The sequence below is a fragment of the Chrysemys picta genome, chromosome 11, assembly GCF_011386835.1.
Source record: "Chrysemys picta bellii isolate R12L10 chromosome 11, ASM1138683v2, whole genome shotgun sequence".
Classification (NCBI taxonomy): domain Eukaryota; kingdom Metazoa; phylum Chordata; order Testudines; family Emydidae; genus Chrysemys; species Chrysemys picta.
The window spans coordinates 2,840,577-2,853,742 of NC_088801.1; the positions used below are offsets into that span (position 1 = coordinate 2,840,577).

General features: G+C 44.6%; 1 protein-coding gene across 6 annotated transcripts in view; it reads left to right on the forward strand.

Moving 5' to 3' along the window:
• USP37 (ubiquitin specific peptidase 37) overlaps positions 1-13,166 on the forward strand; it is a 57,241-nt gene that overhangs the window by 30,190 nt on the left and 13,885 nt on the right. For all 6 annotated transcript variants that reach the window (XM_065560457.1, XM_065560459.1, XM_065560458.1 and 3 more), the window contains 6 exons: positions 968-1,085; positions 2,351-2,430; positions 5,510-5,674; positions 7,879-7,944; positions 9,750-9,900; positions 10,714-10,969. In XM_065560457.1, coding sequence (XP_065416529.1) covers positions 968-1,085; positions 2,351-2,430; positions 5,510-5,674; positions 7,879-7,944; positions 9,750-9,900; positions 10,714-10,969 — 836 coding nt within the window. The remainder of the gene's footprint in view (positions 1-967; positions 1,086-2,350; positions 2,431-5,509; positions 5,675-7,878; positions 7,945-9,749; positions 9,901-10,713; positions 10,970-13,166) is intronic.

Consider the following 13,166-nt stretch of genomic DNA (forward strand, 5'->3'; position numbering starts at 1 on the left):
CTTAAAACTGTCTGCACAGGAAGATTAAGTGTAGTCACAGTGTAAACCCTCACACCACACTGCTCTTTACTGTAACACATTCGCCGAGCAGCCTGCTAGTTTTTTAATATGTTTGCAAAAGAGGACTTCGTTTCGGTGTAGGTGGGTTTTTTTTTTTTTTTTTTGCTTTCCCATCCATGCCCACTAGACAAGATTAGTGCTTTACATCAGGAAAGGGCTTGTTCCCAGAAGTGGGCAGGCCACATTTCCTCTGTCATTCTCCCAGTGGTTTCTTCCAGGGAATGGCAGCTTTCCTGTGGCTCCATAAGGAGCAATGCCAGTGGAGGCTACACAAGGATGTGCTGAGTAAGCACATCTGCCTGCTCATTCACCTCTATGGCCAGTGCCTCATATGTTTGGTACTGTGCTGGTGTTAATCATGTCATCATTCTAGACAACTATTGTTGATATGTGTGTCTCATATTGTGCCCTTAAAAGTCGTATGATACTACTTGGGTCCAGTTTTTATATCCTGAAATGAAATTAAGGTTTTTAAAGGTGTGCAAATATTAGTATTTCATTTTTTAAAAAAATCAGATTTCCTTTTGATCCCTCATGATGTTGGGCTGACTCCTTTCCTCCTGAGAGGGTTGATGCAGATTGGAGGGCTTTCAGCTATACCACCAGGCCTGTTGCCTTTCCCATATGACAGATCCCTTGACCACTCCAAAGTACTTCTTAGCATTCGGGTTCATGTTTGCTCTCAAACTATTACTCACAGGAAATCTTTCTTTAAATCATGAAAATACCAAACCCAAGTCCCAAAATTAAAGCGCAAGTTCAGTCAGTGAGAGACTTTATCATCTTGATGAGTTAAAATGGGCTCGGTATGTCCACATGCGTAAAGTTACTGTGAAATAAACCATATAAACTATGATAATTTCCCAGCATACGTATAGGCAAAATCACATGTGCTTTTTTATTGTAGGTGTGGTGAAACAGTCACTAAACGAGAACAGTTTAATGATCTTTCCATTGATCTTCCCCGAAGAAAGAAATTACTTCCTTCGCGATCCATCCAGGATTCCCTTGATCTCTTTTTCAGGGTACATAATGCTTATTTATTACTATTCATTCATTCATTCATTCATTCATCTCTCTCTCTCACACACACACACATCACATCAATATATATTAAGAGTAACAGAATTCGGTTTTGTATAGACACAAACTGATCCTCACAATGCTCCTGGGATGTACATGTTTTACTGTTTCTTAAATAGGGAGATTGAGGCGCAGAAGAATTATGTAAATCCTAGAGAAGAGTCCACCTCAGATGGGATTAGAACTCCTGAAGTTATTGGTTCTCAATCCTGTGCTAGGGTGCTTGGACAACTAGTCTCTCTCTTTAAATCAGAACAGAGGCCATATATATCTGTTTAATTAAAAAATAAATGTTGTATTTGAAATATCTAGATGCATACACAGTAAATAGACCTCCAACGTGAGCTTGTTCAAAACTGGAGATAAATGTTTCCTGTACAATTCACAGTATTGCATTTTGTTAGGAGTCCCCTGTGAAATCAAACTGATCAGTAGTAAAAAATTTTAATCAGTGAAATCTGCCATGGTCCCTTTTATATACATTGGTCTTCATTTTATTTTGATACACTGATTGGAAACACGGACTTATCCTTTCTAAGGCTGAACAATAAGCCCATTGCTTATGCTTGAGGTACAGACTTCCATCCTTAGTAGAAGAGTAGTGGTGTGGTTTGACCGCTGGCTTACAGAAATGAATTATATAAACAGTGGATAATGTCTAAATATTGCTGCTGTATGCATACTTCTCGCGCAATGCTTTTCATCTCCTCTAGCTTCTCTGCTTGGAAATTCTGTTTAACTGTGATACATCAGTAATGATCTCAGAGGCAGAGGGCCTTTCAGGAGAAAAAAATAGGAGCTTTGGACTAGGGATATGGAGAATTAAATGTTGTCCAGTAAGGGCTATGAAAAGCTACGTGGTAGGAGTTTCTGAGAGGAAAAGCTGCAGGTCTTGCAAAACTACTGTCCTCTCATTTTGAGTACTAATGTTTCTTTACCCTTTCTATTTTCTAGCTCTATGTATCAGATTTGCAAAAAGCGATTTCTCCCTAACTAATTCCACCTGTCTTAACTGACAGACTTTCAGTTGTAAGCTTATTTCTTATTCTCTTATCTGATTCATGTTTTGGTATGTCATGTTGAAATGATAAGTCAATTAAGAAATAGATGAGTGCCCTCATCAGAGAAACACTGGATTGAAAAAGACCATCTGCTTTCAATAAATATCTGGTTGAGTCATCCTTATATTTTGCTGTGTCTTTCATAGGCAGAGGAGATTGAGTATTCCTGTGAGAAGTGTAATGGAAAGTCTGCTGTTGTTACACACAAATTCAATAGGCTCCCCAGGTAAGGGTAAAATCCTACTCTGGTGCTTTCCCATGTCATAAAAGCGGATAAAAGTGTTGGTGCGTAGGACAGCCTGGCAGAGCAGAGCTAGAGGATGAAGAGTAAAATGGTAGATATAATTAGAGGATTGTACGCGTCATTGCTTCTATATGCAGAGCTCATTGTACACACCGGGGAGTCTGACATTCCTCCATTCCCTCCCCACCCCCCAGCTTCTTGTGGGCCACCATTCCATCTCCCTCTGCTTCAGGACTCCCTGCAACCCCTCTCCCTTACCCTATCCTTTATTTCCATAGCATCCAATGCCAGGAGCTCTGTATGCCCCTGTTCACCCCGTCCGCCACATGCCTGGGTCTCTGTGTGTCCCTATATCATTGTGCCCCATTCTTCTCCCCAGAGCCAGGGGCTCTGAATCAACCCCTCCTCCCCTCCCCCCCAGTCATTCCTCCCCTCCACCACATGCCTGCGGTGCTGTGCCCCAATGTCTCCCTCCCCCATTCTCCTCCCCATGCCTGTGGCTCTGTGCATTCCTCCTGCCCCCCATTATTTATTTTCTTTCTGTCTGGGGTACAGTGTACACTGGGGACTATATTGGCATAGCTGCAGTGCCTGAGCTGTGCTTGCATAACCCCGTAGTGAGAGACACAGCTACGCCAACAATAGCTACAGACGCATTCTTCCCTCAACCTAGCTTTGTCTGACACTAGGGGAGTTAGGTTGCACAGTTGCATCGCTCAGGGATGCGGATTTTTCACACGCCTGAGCAATGTAGCCGTGTTGACCTAAATGTTAAGTGTAGGCCAGGCCTGGGAGATAAGTCATTCATGTTAACAACATTTTAAACTCGTTTGGGAGGGAGGGCAAAGCTGAGATAGGCAGTGGGGTGAGAATTATGGTGGAACTTGTTAATGGCTGCCATCAATTCTTTGATCTACAGATTTGGTAGACCTGGTTGAAGCTGATACGTGTGCTAGCCAGATACCTGGGGCTCCATGCATTCCCCACTTTCCCCTTCTGGTTTTCCGATTTTTCACTAAAATCAATAGGATTCTGTCCACTGATGCCTAAAACATTCCCTGAAACTTTGGAATAGATCAAATGTGGCGTTCAAAAGTTACCACGTTATATCCAGACTGACAGAGAAATGCCATCGAGTTCAATGTAGGACCTCACTTTGCGTGGCCAACCATCCCTTTTACCTTGGTGCTTGCTGTCTTTCTGTGTCACAGTGAGCATAGTGGGCTGCAAGGAAGAGTACAGAGAGGTTTCTCCCCTATATACCTTTCCCTCCGGAAAGTCAGAGCTTGGCACTTTCTCCTACTAAGGATCAGATCTTTCCTGTTTTCAAAGGGAGGTTTACAGCTGCCAGCTTTGTCCTAAAGAAAGAGCAGAATATCTGGGTGGTAGCTGAGACTAGACAGGCTGATATCATTAGAAATACACAGTACTCTTGAAGCAGTACTGATTGTGTGCTTGGTACTTTTAATCATATAGATGGAATCATTACATAAATTGTAAGCTCTTTGGGGTAGGGATCATCTTGTCATGGTATCAGTTTTACAGAACCTAGCATAATGGAGCGCAGGGTCCCTAATTTGGACCCTTTGGTGATACCATAATTCCGGTAATACCATGTGGTCCCTGCCCAGTCTAAATAGACACAAAATGTAGTACAAGAGGGAAGGCTCACCGCACAGTGAATATTTGTAAGGTTGGTGGTAGTTTCATGAACAAAAGTATTAGAAGTTAGCTAAAGCTTATGACTAATAAAAATACCCCTGTGCCCAGTTTGTGTTAGTGATTGCTTTTCCTCCTTTAGGATGCTTGATTTTCAAGGCCAAACAGTCTAAGGTCATGTCTACACTTACCAGTAGATGGGCACTGCTACAATCAGTGCAGCAGGGGTCAATTTAGCGGGTCGGGTGAAGACCCGTTAGGTCAATGGAAAGTGCTCTCCCATCGACTCCGGTACTTTAGCTCCCTGAGAAGAGTAATGTAAGTCAGTGGGAGAGCGTGTCCCATTGATACAGCCCTGTATAGACACTGCGCATTCCTACAGTGATTCAAAACAATGACAAGAGTGGCCACTTGACTTAAGGGGATTATGGGACGTTTCCGGAGGCTGATGGGAGCGCAGTAATGCTACATCTTGTCCGCACTGACGCCTGTAGCCAAGGCGCAGCAAACGTTATTCCTCTCGCCGAGGTGGAGTACCAGGAGCGCTTTAGCTGCGGAGTCAGAGTGCTCTACGTGCCTTGCCAGTGTGGACGGGGAGTGAGCTAGGGCACCCAGGGCTGTTTTAATGCGCTGTAATTCGCAAGTGTAGCCAAGCCCTTCGGTCGACTTACCAAAGTAGTATAGACAAGGCCTAAGTCTTGACCACTCCTGTTGTTCAACATGTACGTTAAGTCAGTAGGGGATATCTTCAGGGAATATGCTGATGACACTGGTCTATGATCATTATACTTGGCTCTGTGTCCTCTTTGGAAGCAATCAGTTATTTCCTAGCTCTCTCGTTAGATGGCAGAAATAAGGACCTGAATAAAAGCCGGTTGGCGTAAGCTCATCCTGGACAAGAACAAAATGATGCTGATTGAATCAGGAAGTCTCTTGAGTTGACAAAGTCTGACTGCTTCAACAGAGCAGGATGTCTGCCTATTGTTAAAATGGTCTGCAACTTCGGGGTCTTGCTAGATAGAAGCAGTAACCAGAACTGTCTCCTGAGAGGATCAGGCTGAGAGCATGTGCTTTTCATTATAAACTAGCAGCCAGTAAATACCCAAATTAAATTCAGGGGACTGTTTACTATCTACAGACCCCTAAGTGTCCTAGCTCCCAGAGTCCTGCAGGACCACATCTCCTCAAGCTCACCACACAAGTAACTATTAATGCAATCAAACATCTCTTGTCAGAAAGCCAAGAGGTGGAAAACTTTTTTTCTAAAAATAAAATGTACTTGAAACTGAGGTGACTATTCTGTGGGTAGGGCAAGCTGGGTTTTGAATGTGTTTATTTACTGGCTAGTGTCTTTGGCTTTGAACTTAATGCAGTTATTTCTGCCCTGCCTCCTATCTTTCAGGGTCCTGATTCTTCATCTGAAACGATACAGCTTCAATGTGGCACTGTCTCTGAATCACAAAGTTGGGCAGCAGGTGGTTATACCAAGATATCTGACCCTGTTATCTCACTGTACAGAAAGCACTCGGCCACCGCTTACTCTGGGATGGAGTGCGCATTCTGCAGTGTAAGTGTGAAGAGCAGAATTTATCACAGTTCTCTATTCATGGGTATTAAGTTCATGTATATGGCATATGGGAGGAGATGGTATCAAATGTTACACATCAGATCTACTCTACAGAGAGTCAAATCAATAAAAGAGATTTAAAAATTGCTCCTACCCTCTCAAAGGTCATTGTGATTCCCTTTACGGAATTAAAAGCCAAGTCTTTTGTCTGCTGCGTTAATCCATAATGATACCAGTATGAGACGATGTGTGGGGAAGGAGAATTACATCTCATGATGTAAGAGTGGCGGAAGCTCCTTTGCTTTGAGATGTTTAAAACTAGACAGGACAATATCTAGAGAACACTCTGTAAGGAACAACCCTGCCTTAACCTCTGGGGTATGGACTGGTAGAATTTACCAAGGGAAGTTCCCTGTGAGTCCATAATTCAGCTTTATTTCCAGTACAAGTACTAGAATGATTGAGCTTTCATTTCATATTTGGTGCACCATGATAGCTCTTCATACCCTTCCCCTGCTGATCTTCCCCTGCACCCTTTGCTGTGCTGACCTGTCCATTAATTTATAGGTTTTTCTGTGGTGCTCATCACCACAGTATCTAGTACCTCACACAGTGAATTTGTCCTCGCAACAGCCCTATGAAGTAAGGAAGCATTACTTAAGAATGGCTATACTTGGTCAGACCTCACAGTCCATCTAGCTCAGTATCCCATCTCTGACAGTGGCCAGGACCAGATGCTTCAGAAGGAATGAACAGAACAGGGCAGTCTTTAGTGATCCGTCCCCTGTCGTCCAGTCCCAGTTTCTGGCAGTCGGAGCATGGGGTTGTGTGCCTGACCGTCTGGGCTAATAGTCACTGATGGATCTATTCTCCAGGAACTGATCTCATTCTTTTTTGAACCCAGTTATTCTTTTGGCCTTCACAACATCCCATGGCAATGTGTTCCACAGACTGACAGTTCGTTGCATGGAGAAGTCCTTCCTTTAAACTTGCTGCCTATTAATTTATTTGGGTGACCTCTAGTTCTTGTGTTATGTGAAGGGGTAAATTACACTTCCCTATTCACTTTCTCCATACACCAGTCATTATTATATAGACTTCTATCATGTTCCCCCTTAGTTGTCTCTTTTTTAAGCTGAACAGTCCCCATCTTTTTAATCTTTCCTCATATGGAAGCTGGTCCATACCCTAATAATTTCCGTTGCCCTTCTCAGTACCTTTTCCAGTTCTAATATATCTGTTTTGAGATGGGGTGACCAGAATTGCACGCAGCTTTCCAAGTGTGGACGTACCGTGGCCTCTCATTTTTACAGATGGTAGACTGAGGCACAGAGTATCATGCCCAGGCTCACATAGGCAGTCTGGCAGACCAAGGAACAAAACCAAGATCTCTTGTGTTCCGGTCCAGTGCCCTAACCACAATAGCATACCGAGTTAGGATGTATCTGGCATGTTCAGCAGGATGGCACACGTGTTCTTCGTGCTTAGTGTTGACTAAGGTTTTTCAACCGTATATTTTTGTAATTGAAAACTTTACTTCTGTAAAGAAAGAAAGGAGAAAAACCCTTTAAAGGGTCAGATTTTTAGTGGTTTGTAATAGGACCTGAATGTTCTCAGTCTTAATCTATCCTCCTGGCTAGCAGTAGGGGGTGACATGTGGTGAACTGGATGCAGCAGTCTTGGGTTTGGAGAGGAAGTGGGCTGTGTGGATTGGAAGGGATTGCTACAACAGCAGCCAGCTGGTGGGTGTGGGGGGAATTGAGCGATCCGAGGTGAGGGTCAGGTGGATCAGAAAGCTTGTGTGACAGTTGTTTTGGTGAAAACGTGGGCCAGGCAGGGAGCCAGTAAAGCCACCAGGGCAGGTTGTGGGAGAGCAGGTCATGAGTTGGCAGTAGGAGCTGGGAAGATGGTAGAAAAAGGAATGAGTTGCAGTCCTGACAGGAGTGCTGCAAGCTTTTAATCTCAAAGCTGTCCTAGGGTGTGCCACTAAGAGGTGAATCCAGTTGAAAGGGTTAATTATTTTTATGAACAGCTTTTGTAGATTCATAGCATAGAATTCTTACTCTAAATCTCTGTGATTAACAAATACACACAGGTATTCTCCTTATTTTTTGCCCACGGGCTAGCATGTAGTAGCAGATGAGTAAAATGCACATTTTTTTCAGACTATAACTGTGGCAATAAATACTTTGCTCTGTTTATAGTTCTCGACCATTGAAAGCCTCCCAAATGGTGAATTCCTGTACTGTGAGCACTTCCACACCTTGTAGGTAAGTTGTAATTCTGAAATTTCCTTGATTTGGGGGAGTTCTCTGAAGAACTTTTGAGCATTTAAATAAGTCTTGCCTTTCTCCCACCTTTGTCTTCCTTTTCCATTTTTACTCCTTGTTTTTTGTGTTTTTGAATTATTGTCTCTACACTGTTTTTCATGCTCCAGAGTTGTCTTGAAATTGCATCTCCAATGGCATAAATATTAAGGACACTTTTAGTGTTCACACAGCCCAAATGACATCTGTCAGCATTTCTCTTATAAGCCTGTTTTCTGAGGTTTAGAATTATAACACCAACTAGATTTTTTTTCAGTATTAAAACCTACAATAGCAAGGAAAACTGAACTGAGTTCGTATGGACTCTGATAGTTCCACAGCTCTTAAGAACTGGTTGTAACCACAACTGCAAGAAGCTGGTTTGTAAGTTGTTTATCAGAGAAGCAAAATTGTCTCTTATTCCAAGAACTAGTTCTTTTCTCTGTCCTTATGTTTGGCGCACCAACGTTGGTTCTGGAAGAGAGTCATTTAATCCTAGAGTTTATTTGTGGGGGTTAGAGGAACATTGTTCCTGCACTTCATTCTGAGAGGCCAGCTCCTGAGAAACAGTGATAAATGTAATGTAGTGTTGGATAACTTTACTCTGCATAAAAGTGAAGACACTGGAGGATGCATGTAGAGAGGTTCTCAACCAGGGGTACACGTACCCTTAGGGGTACACAGAGGTCTTCCACGAAGTACATCAGCTCATCTAGATATTTGCCTAGTTTTACAACAGTCTACATAAAAAGCACTAGTGAAGTCAGTACAAACGAAAATTTCATACAATGACTGGTTTATACTGCTCTATATACCATACGCTGAAATTAAGTCCAATATTTATATTCCAATTGATTTATTTTATAATTATATGGTAAAAATGAGAGAGTCAGCAATTTGTCAGTAGCAGTGTGCTGTGACACTTTCGTAGTTTTATGTCTGATTTTATAAGCAAGTAGTTTTTTAGTGAGGTGAAACTTGGGGGTACACAAGACAAATCAGCCTCCTGAAGGGGGGACAGTATCTGGAAAGGTTGAGAGCCACTGTCTTAACCTATACACAGTGCTTTTATTTTTCACCTTCCTGAGCCCTCCTTGCTTTTGGTTTTAATAAAACCGAAAGCAACACCTGCAAAAGGCAAAATGGAAAACTGAAAAATATTACACATGTGAAATGTTGTCCTGCCAACACTATTTAGCGTCTTTATGATCTATGCAACTTGGTTTCAGAGAATAATTATAGTATTTAAATAAATTTCCCAAGTTAAACAGCATATAATAATGAGTTCTCTATACTAACGGAGTCCACTTAGGGGAATGTTCAGAGAACATTGTCCATGCACTGTAACTACCTAAACACAGAAGTGCAGGGAAGTTCTTTTAATGAATACCTGGTAAAGGAATGCAGTAACTTTCAATGCACCAATAGGTAAGCTAGGATAGAAAATTGATCTGCTAAGTAAATAGATTTTAAATATGGCAAACTGGAGTCTCTTAACAGAGGGGTAGCTGTGTTAGTCTGAATCTGTAAAAAAGCAACAGAGGGTCCTGTGGCACCTTTAAGACTAACAGAAGTATTGGAGCATAAGCTTTCGTGGGTGAATGCCCACTTGCTTGCGTCTGATGAAGTGGGCATTCACCCACGAAAGCTTATGCTCCAATGGAGTCTCTTCTAAACCTGCATAACCTGTTATGCCCAAATTTCCTTTTTTAACAGTTTAACAGGTTTCTACAGTGCTAGGAAATTATAGCTGTATTTTTAATTTTCAGAAAGTATACATTCAAATCAAAGAGCTCCGTGGCACTCTATGTGGATTCAGATAGTGAGGATGAGCCATTGAAACGCTCTGTTGCTCACAGTCAAAGATTGTGTGATGTACAGAGCAGAGAACAGCAGCAACAGCAAGAAGAGCCTGAAAAGGTAAAAGATTCTTTCCTTTCTGTAGGACTTACAATACATGTGCATTTTGTGTTATTGAGAGGGGAAAACATACCCTTTCAAACCTAAAAAATCCCTTCCGTGTTTGTGTCTGGGCTGTCAGAGTCTATCAGCCTGTGAATAAAACAGATGTAAATACGAGATTGGTTCATAATTAGCACAATTATGCTGAAGGGGAATGCTTTGCCAGGCCATCTGATTGACCTCTCTATATGTGTTGGCTTGGGATCCCATTGGCAGCAGAGGTAATTGTATTAGCGCTGCACTGAAGTCTTTAGCTCAAGCGTGTCAGCTGCACAACAGTTTTACTATTCAATCCTTAGAGGATATTTAAATTGCCTTCTCTTGAGCTGCTCACTGGCTGAAATAGGATGAAAGGTGTCACAAGGGGAAGGTGGAGTGATCACAGATGAAGAGAGCCCTGTAGCCTTGCACATCTTGCAAATCCTGGTGGTTGTAGATCAGTGGTTTTCAACCTGTGATCTGCAGACCCCCAGGGATCCGCAGGCTGTCTAACATTTCCAAAGGGGTCCACACATTTAATTGACATTTTTTAGGGGTCCACAAATGTTAAAAGGTTGAAAACTACTGTTGTAGATCTATTATTCAAAGTTAGTCCCTAAAGTCATATGGCATTGACTCTGTATATGTGAACTGTATTTAGTATGGTTGAGACCCAAACTCCCACTTCCTGACAGTTAACCCAAAAGAAATGTGCACAGTAAATGTAAACTGGATGCGACACATCTTTGACTTTTTTTAAAAGCCTTTTAGCCTGAATCCATTCATTTGTAGGGTTCAAAACGAAGTAAACCAGAGTGTGATAAATCTTCTGACTTGGGAAATGCGGGTTTCGATGGAATGAGCGAGGATGAGTTGCTAGCAGCTGTGTTAGAGATTAGCAAGAGGGAAGCCTCATTCTCTGTGAGCCATGATGAAGATAAACCCACAAGCAGCCCCGACACTGGTTTTGGAGAGGACGAGGTGCAGGAATTGCCAGAAAATCTGCAGTGTGTAGAGACTGAGAAACCCAAAGCAACTACAGAATCAGGTAGGATGAGAAGTAACTTTATCTTAACTGAACAGATTCTATGGTGATTCTGAAGTTATTTACAACAGCAGATCAGCAATATATGGGGCATGAATTGCATGCCAGTAGATTGTAGGCAGTGTCTGATGTACATGGCGATATATAAATATCTTACATTTTTCCTGTCTTTAAAGCTTTTCATGTATTGAATTTTGAAAATATTCTCATGTCAAACATTTGTAATATGTCTCTGCTAAACTTAGTCATCACCAATGTTTTGGTGATTTTTTTCCATCTCCTGTTTAACAATCACCTCTGTCAATTCACTGATTATAGAGTTTTACTCTTCCATATTCTGAGTACGCTTTATTTTCTATAACTGTCTCCAAATCCATTGCAATCCCGAGGAGCATAGTAGCAATATCTGAAGACAGTTGTTTGTGGATGATTAATACATTCAAAGGGTAAGGCTAAAATCCCTCTGATGCATAGTGAAAAATCAATAGAATTGTAATTAATTTGGCCTCCTGTGTAGACAGTTGTAAAAAGTTTTTCTTTTTTCTTTTCTAAAACAGCACCTTACATTTCTGTAAATCCTTCAGAATAAGCCCAACATGCTTTCACAGATTGTGGCCCCAAATCCTGCAAACAAATATACACGTGCTTAACTTTACCACTGTGAGGAAGCCCCATTGATTTGAGCGTGGGATAATTGGGTCTCAGCTTTTCTAGTTGGTTAACACATTTTTAAAATCTTGTAATTTGTTCATGCTATTTGCTTTGGATCAGATTATTTCCTAACTCCACTATCCTGAAAACACAGTCAGATGAAGTTCCGTCTTTCTTTTCTTTTCCTCTTAAGAGTTAAGAAATGAAATGCAAAAACCGTACACTACTGAAGGTTGCAGTTAGCTCAAAATGTCAGGTACTGTCTGAAACTTCATGTTGGACATCAATACATGAAATAATTCACACAACCTTGAGTCTGCTCCCGTATTCACATACACTGTGGTGCATTTTACACAGTCACACCGAATTTCATGTACTTTCAAAGCAGGTGGAGGGGGAGATCTACCAAGTTTAGACTAGGGTTACCATATTTAGTGCCTCCAAAAGGAGGACACTTTAAAGGGGCCCCAGCCCCGCCCCCAGCCCCGCCCCAACCCCGCCCCCTCCCCAAAGTCTCCGCCCCCTCCCCTGCTTCCCGCGAACATTTGAGTCGCGGGAAGCCTGAAGCAGGTAAGGGGGGGGGGTGTGTGTGGGGGGGGGGGAGGAGGCGCGGCCCACCCCCGGCACCGCAGGTCCCCAGCCCGTCCCCCGAGCCCCCGGCCCGGCACCGTCGGCCGAGCTCCCGGCCCGGCACCCGGCCCCCCCGAGCACCGCCGGCACCCGGCACACGAGCCGCCGGCCGAGCCCCCCGGCCCGGCCCGGCACCGGGCCCCCCCGAACACCGCCGGCACCCGGCCCGGCACCCGAGCCGCCGGCCGAGCCCCCCAGCACCGCCGGCCGAGCCCCCGGCCCGGCACCCGGCACCCGAGCCGCCGGCCGAGCCGCCCGGCCCCGGGCCCCCCCCCGAGCACCGCCGGCCGAGCCCCCCGGCCCGGCACCCGGCACCCGAGCCGCCGGCCGAGCCGCCCGGCCCCGGGCCCCCCCCGGCACCGCCGGCCGAGCCGCCCGGCCCCGGGCCCCCCCCCCCCCCCGAGCACCGCCGGCCGAGCCCCCCGGCCCGGCCCCGGGCCCCCCCCCGGCACCGCCGGCCGAGCCGCCCGGCCCCGGGCCCCCCCCCGAGCACCGCCGGCCGAGCCCCCGGCCCGGCACCCGAGCCGCCGGCCGAGCCGCCCGGCCCCGGGCCCCCCCGAGCACCGCCGGCCGAGCCCCCGGCCCGGCACCGCCGGCCAGGCCCCCGAGCCCCCGGCCAGATGTCCGATTTTCCCGGACATGTCCGGCTTTTTGGGATTTCCCCCCGGACGGGGATTTGGAGTCCAAAAAGCCGGACATGTCCGGGAAAATCCGGACGTATGGTAACCCTAGTTTAGACATTACGGAGGACACACTTTCCCTACTCCTACTCATAGCTGAGAGCTGTGTAATAGCCAGAAACCTTGTGGAGTATTGCTCCTTATAATGAAAGTTTGAGTCACAGACGTAAAAAATTCTGTTTTGCGATTCATTTAAGAGGTTTAGACAGAGCTGGGTTACAATCCTGACTCTGGTGGTC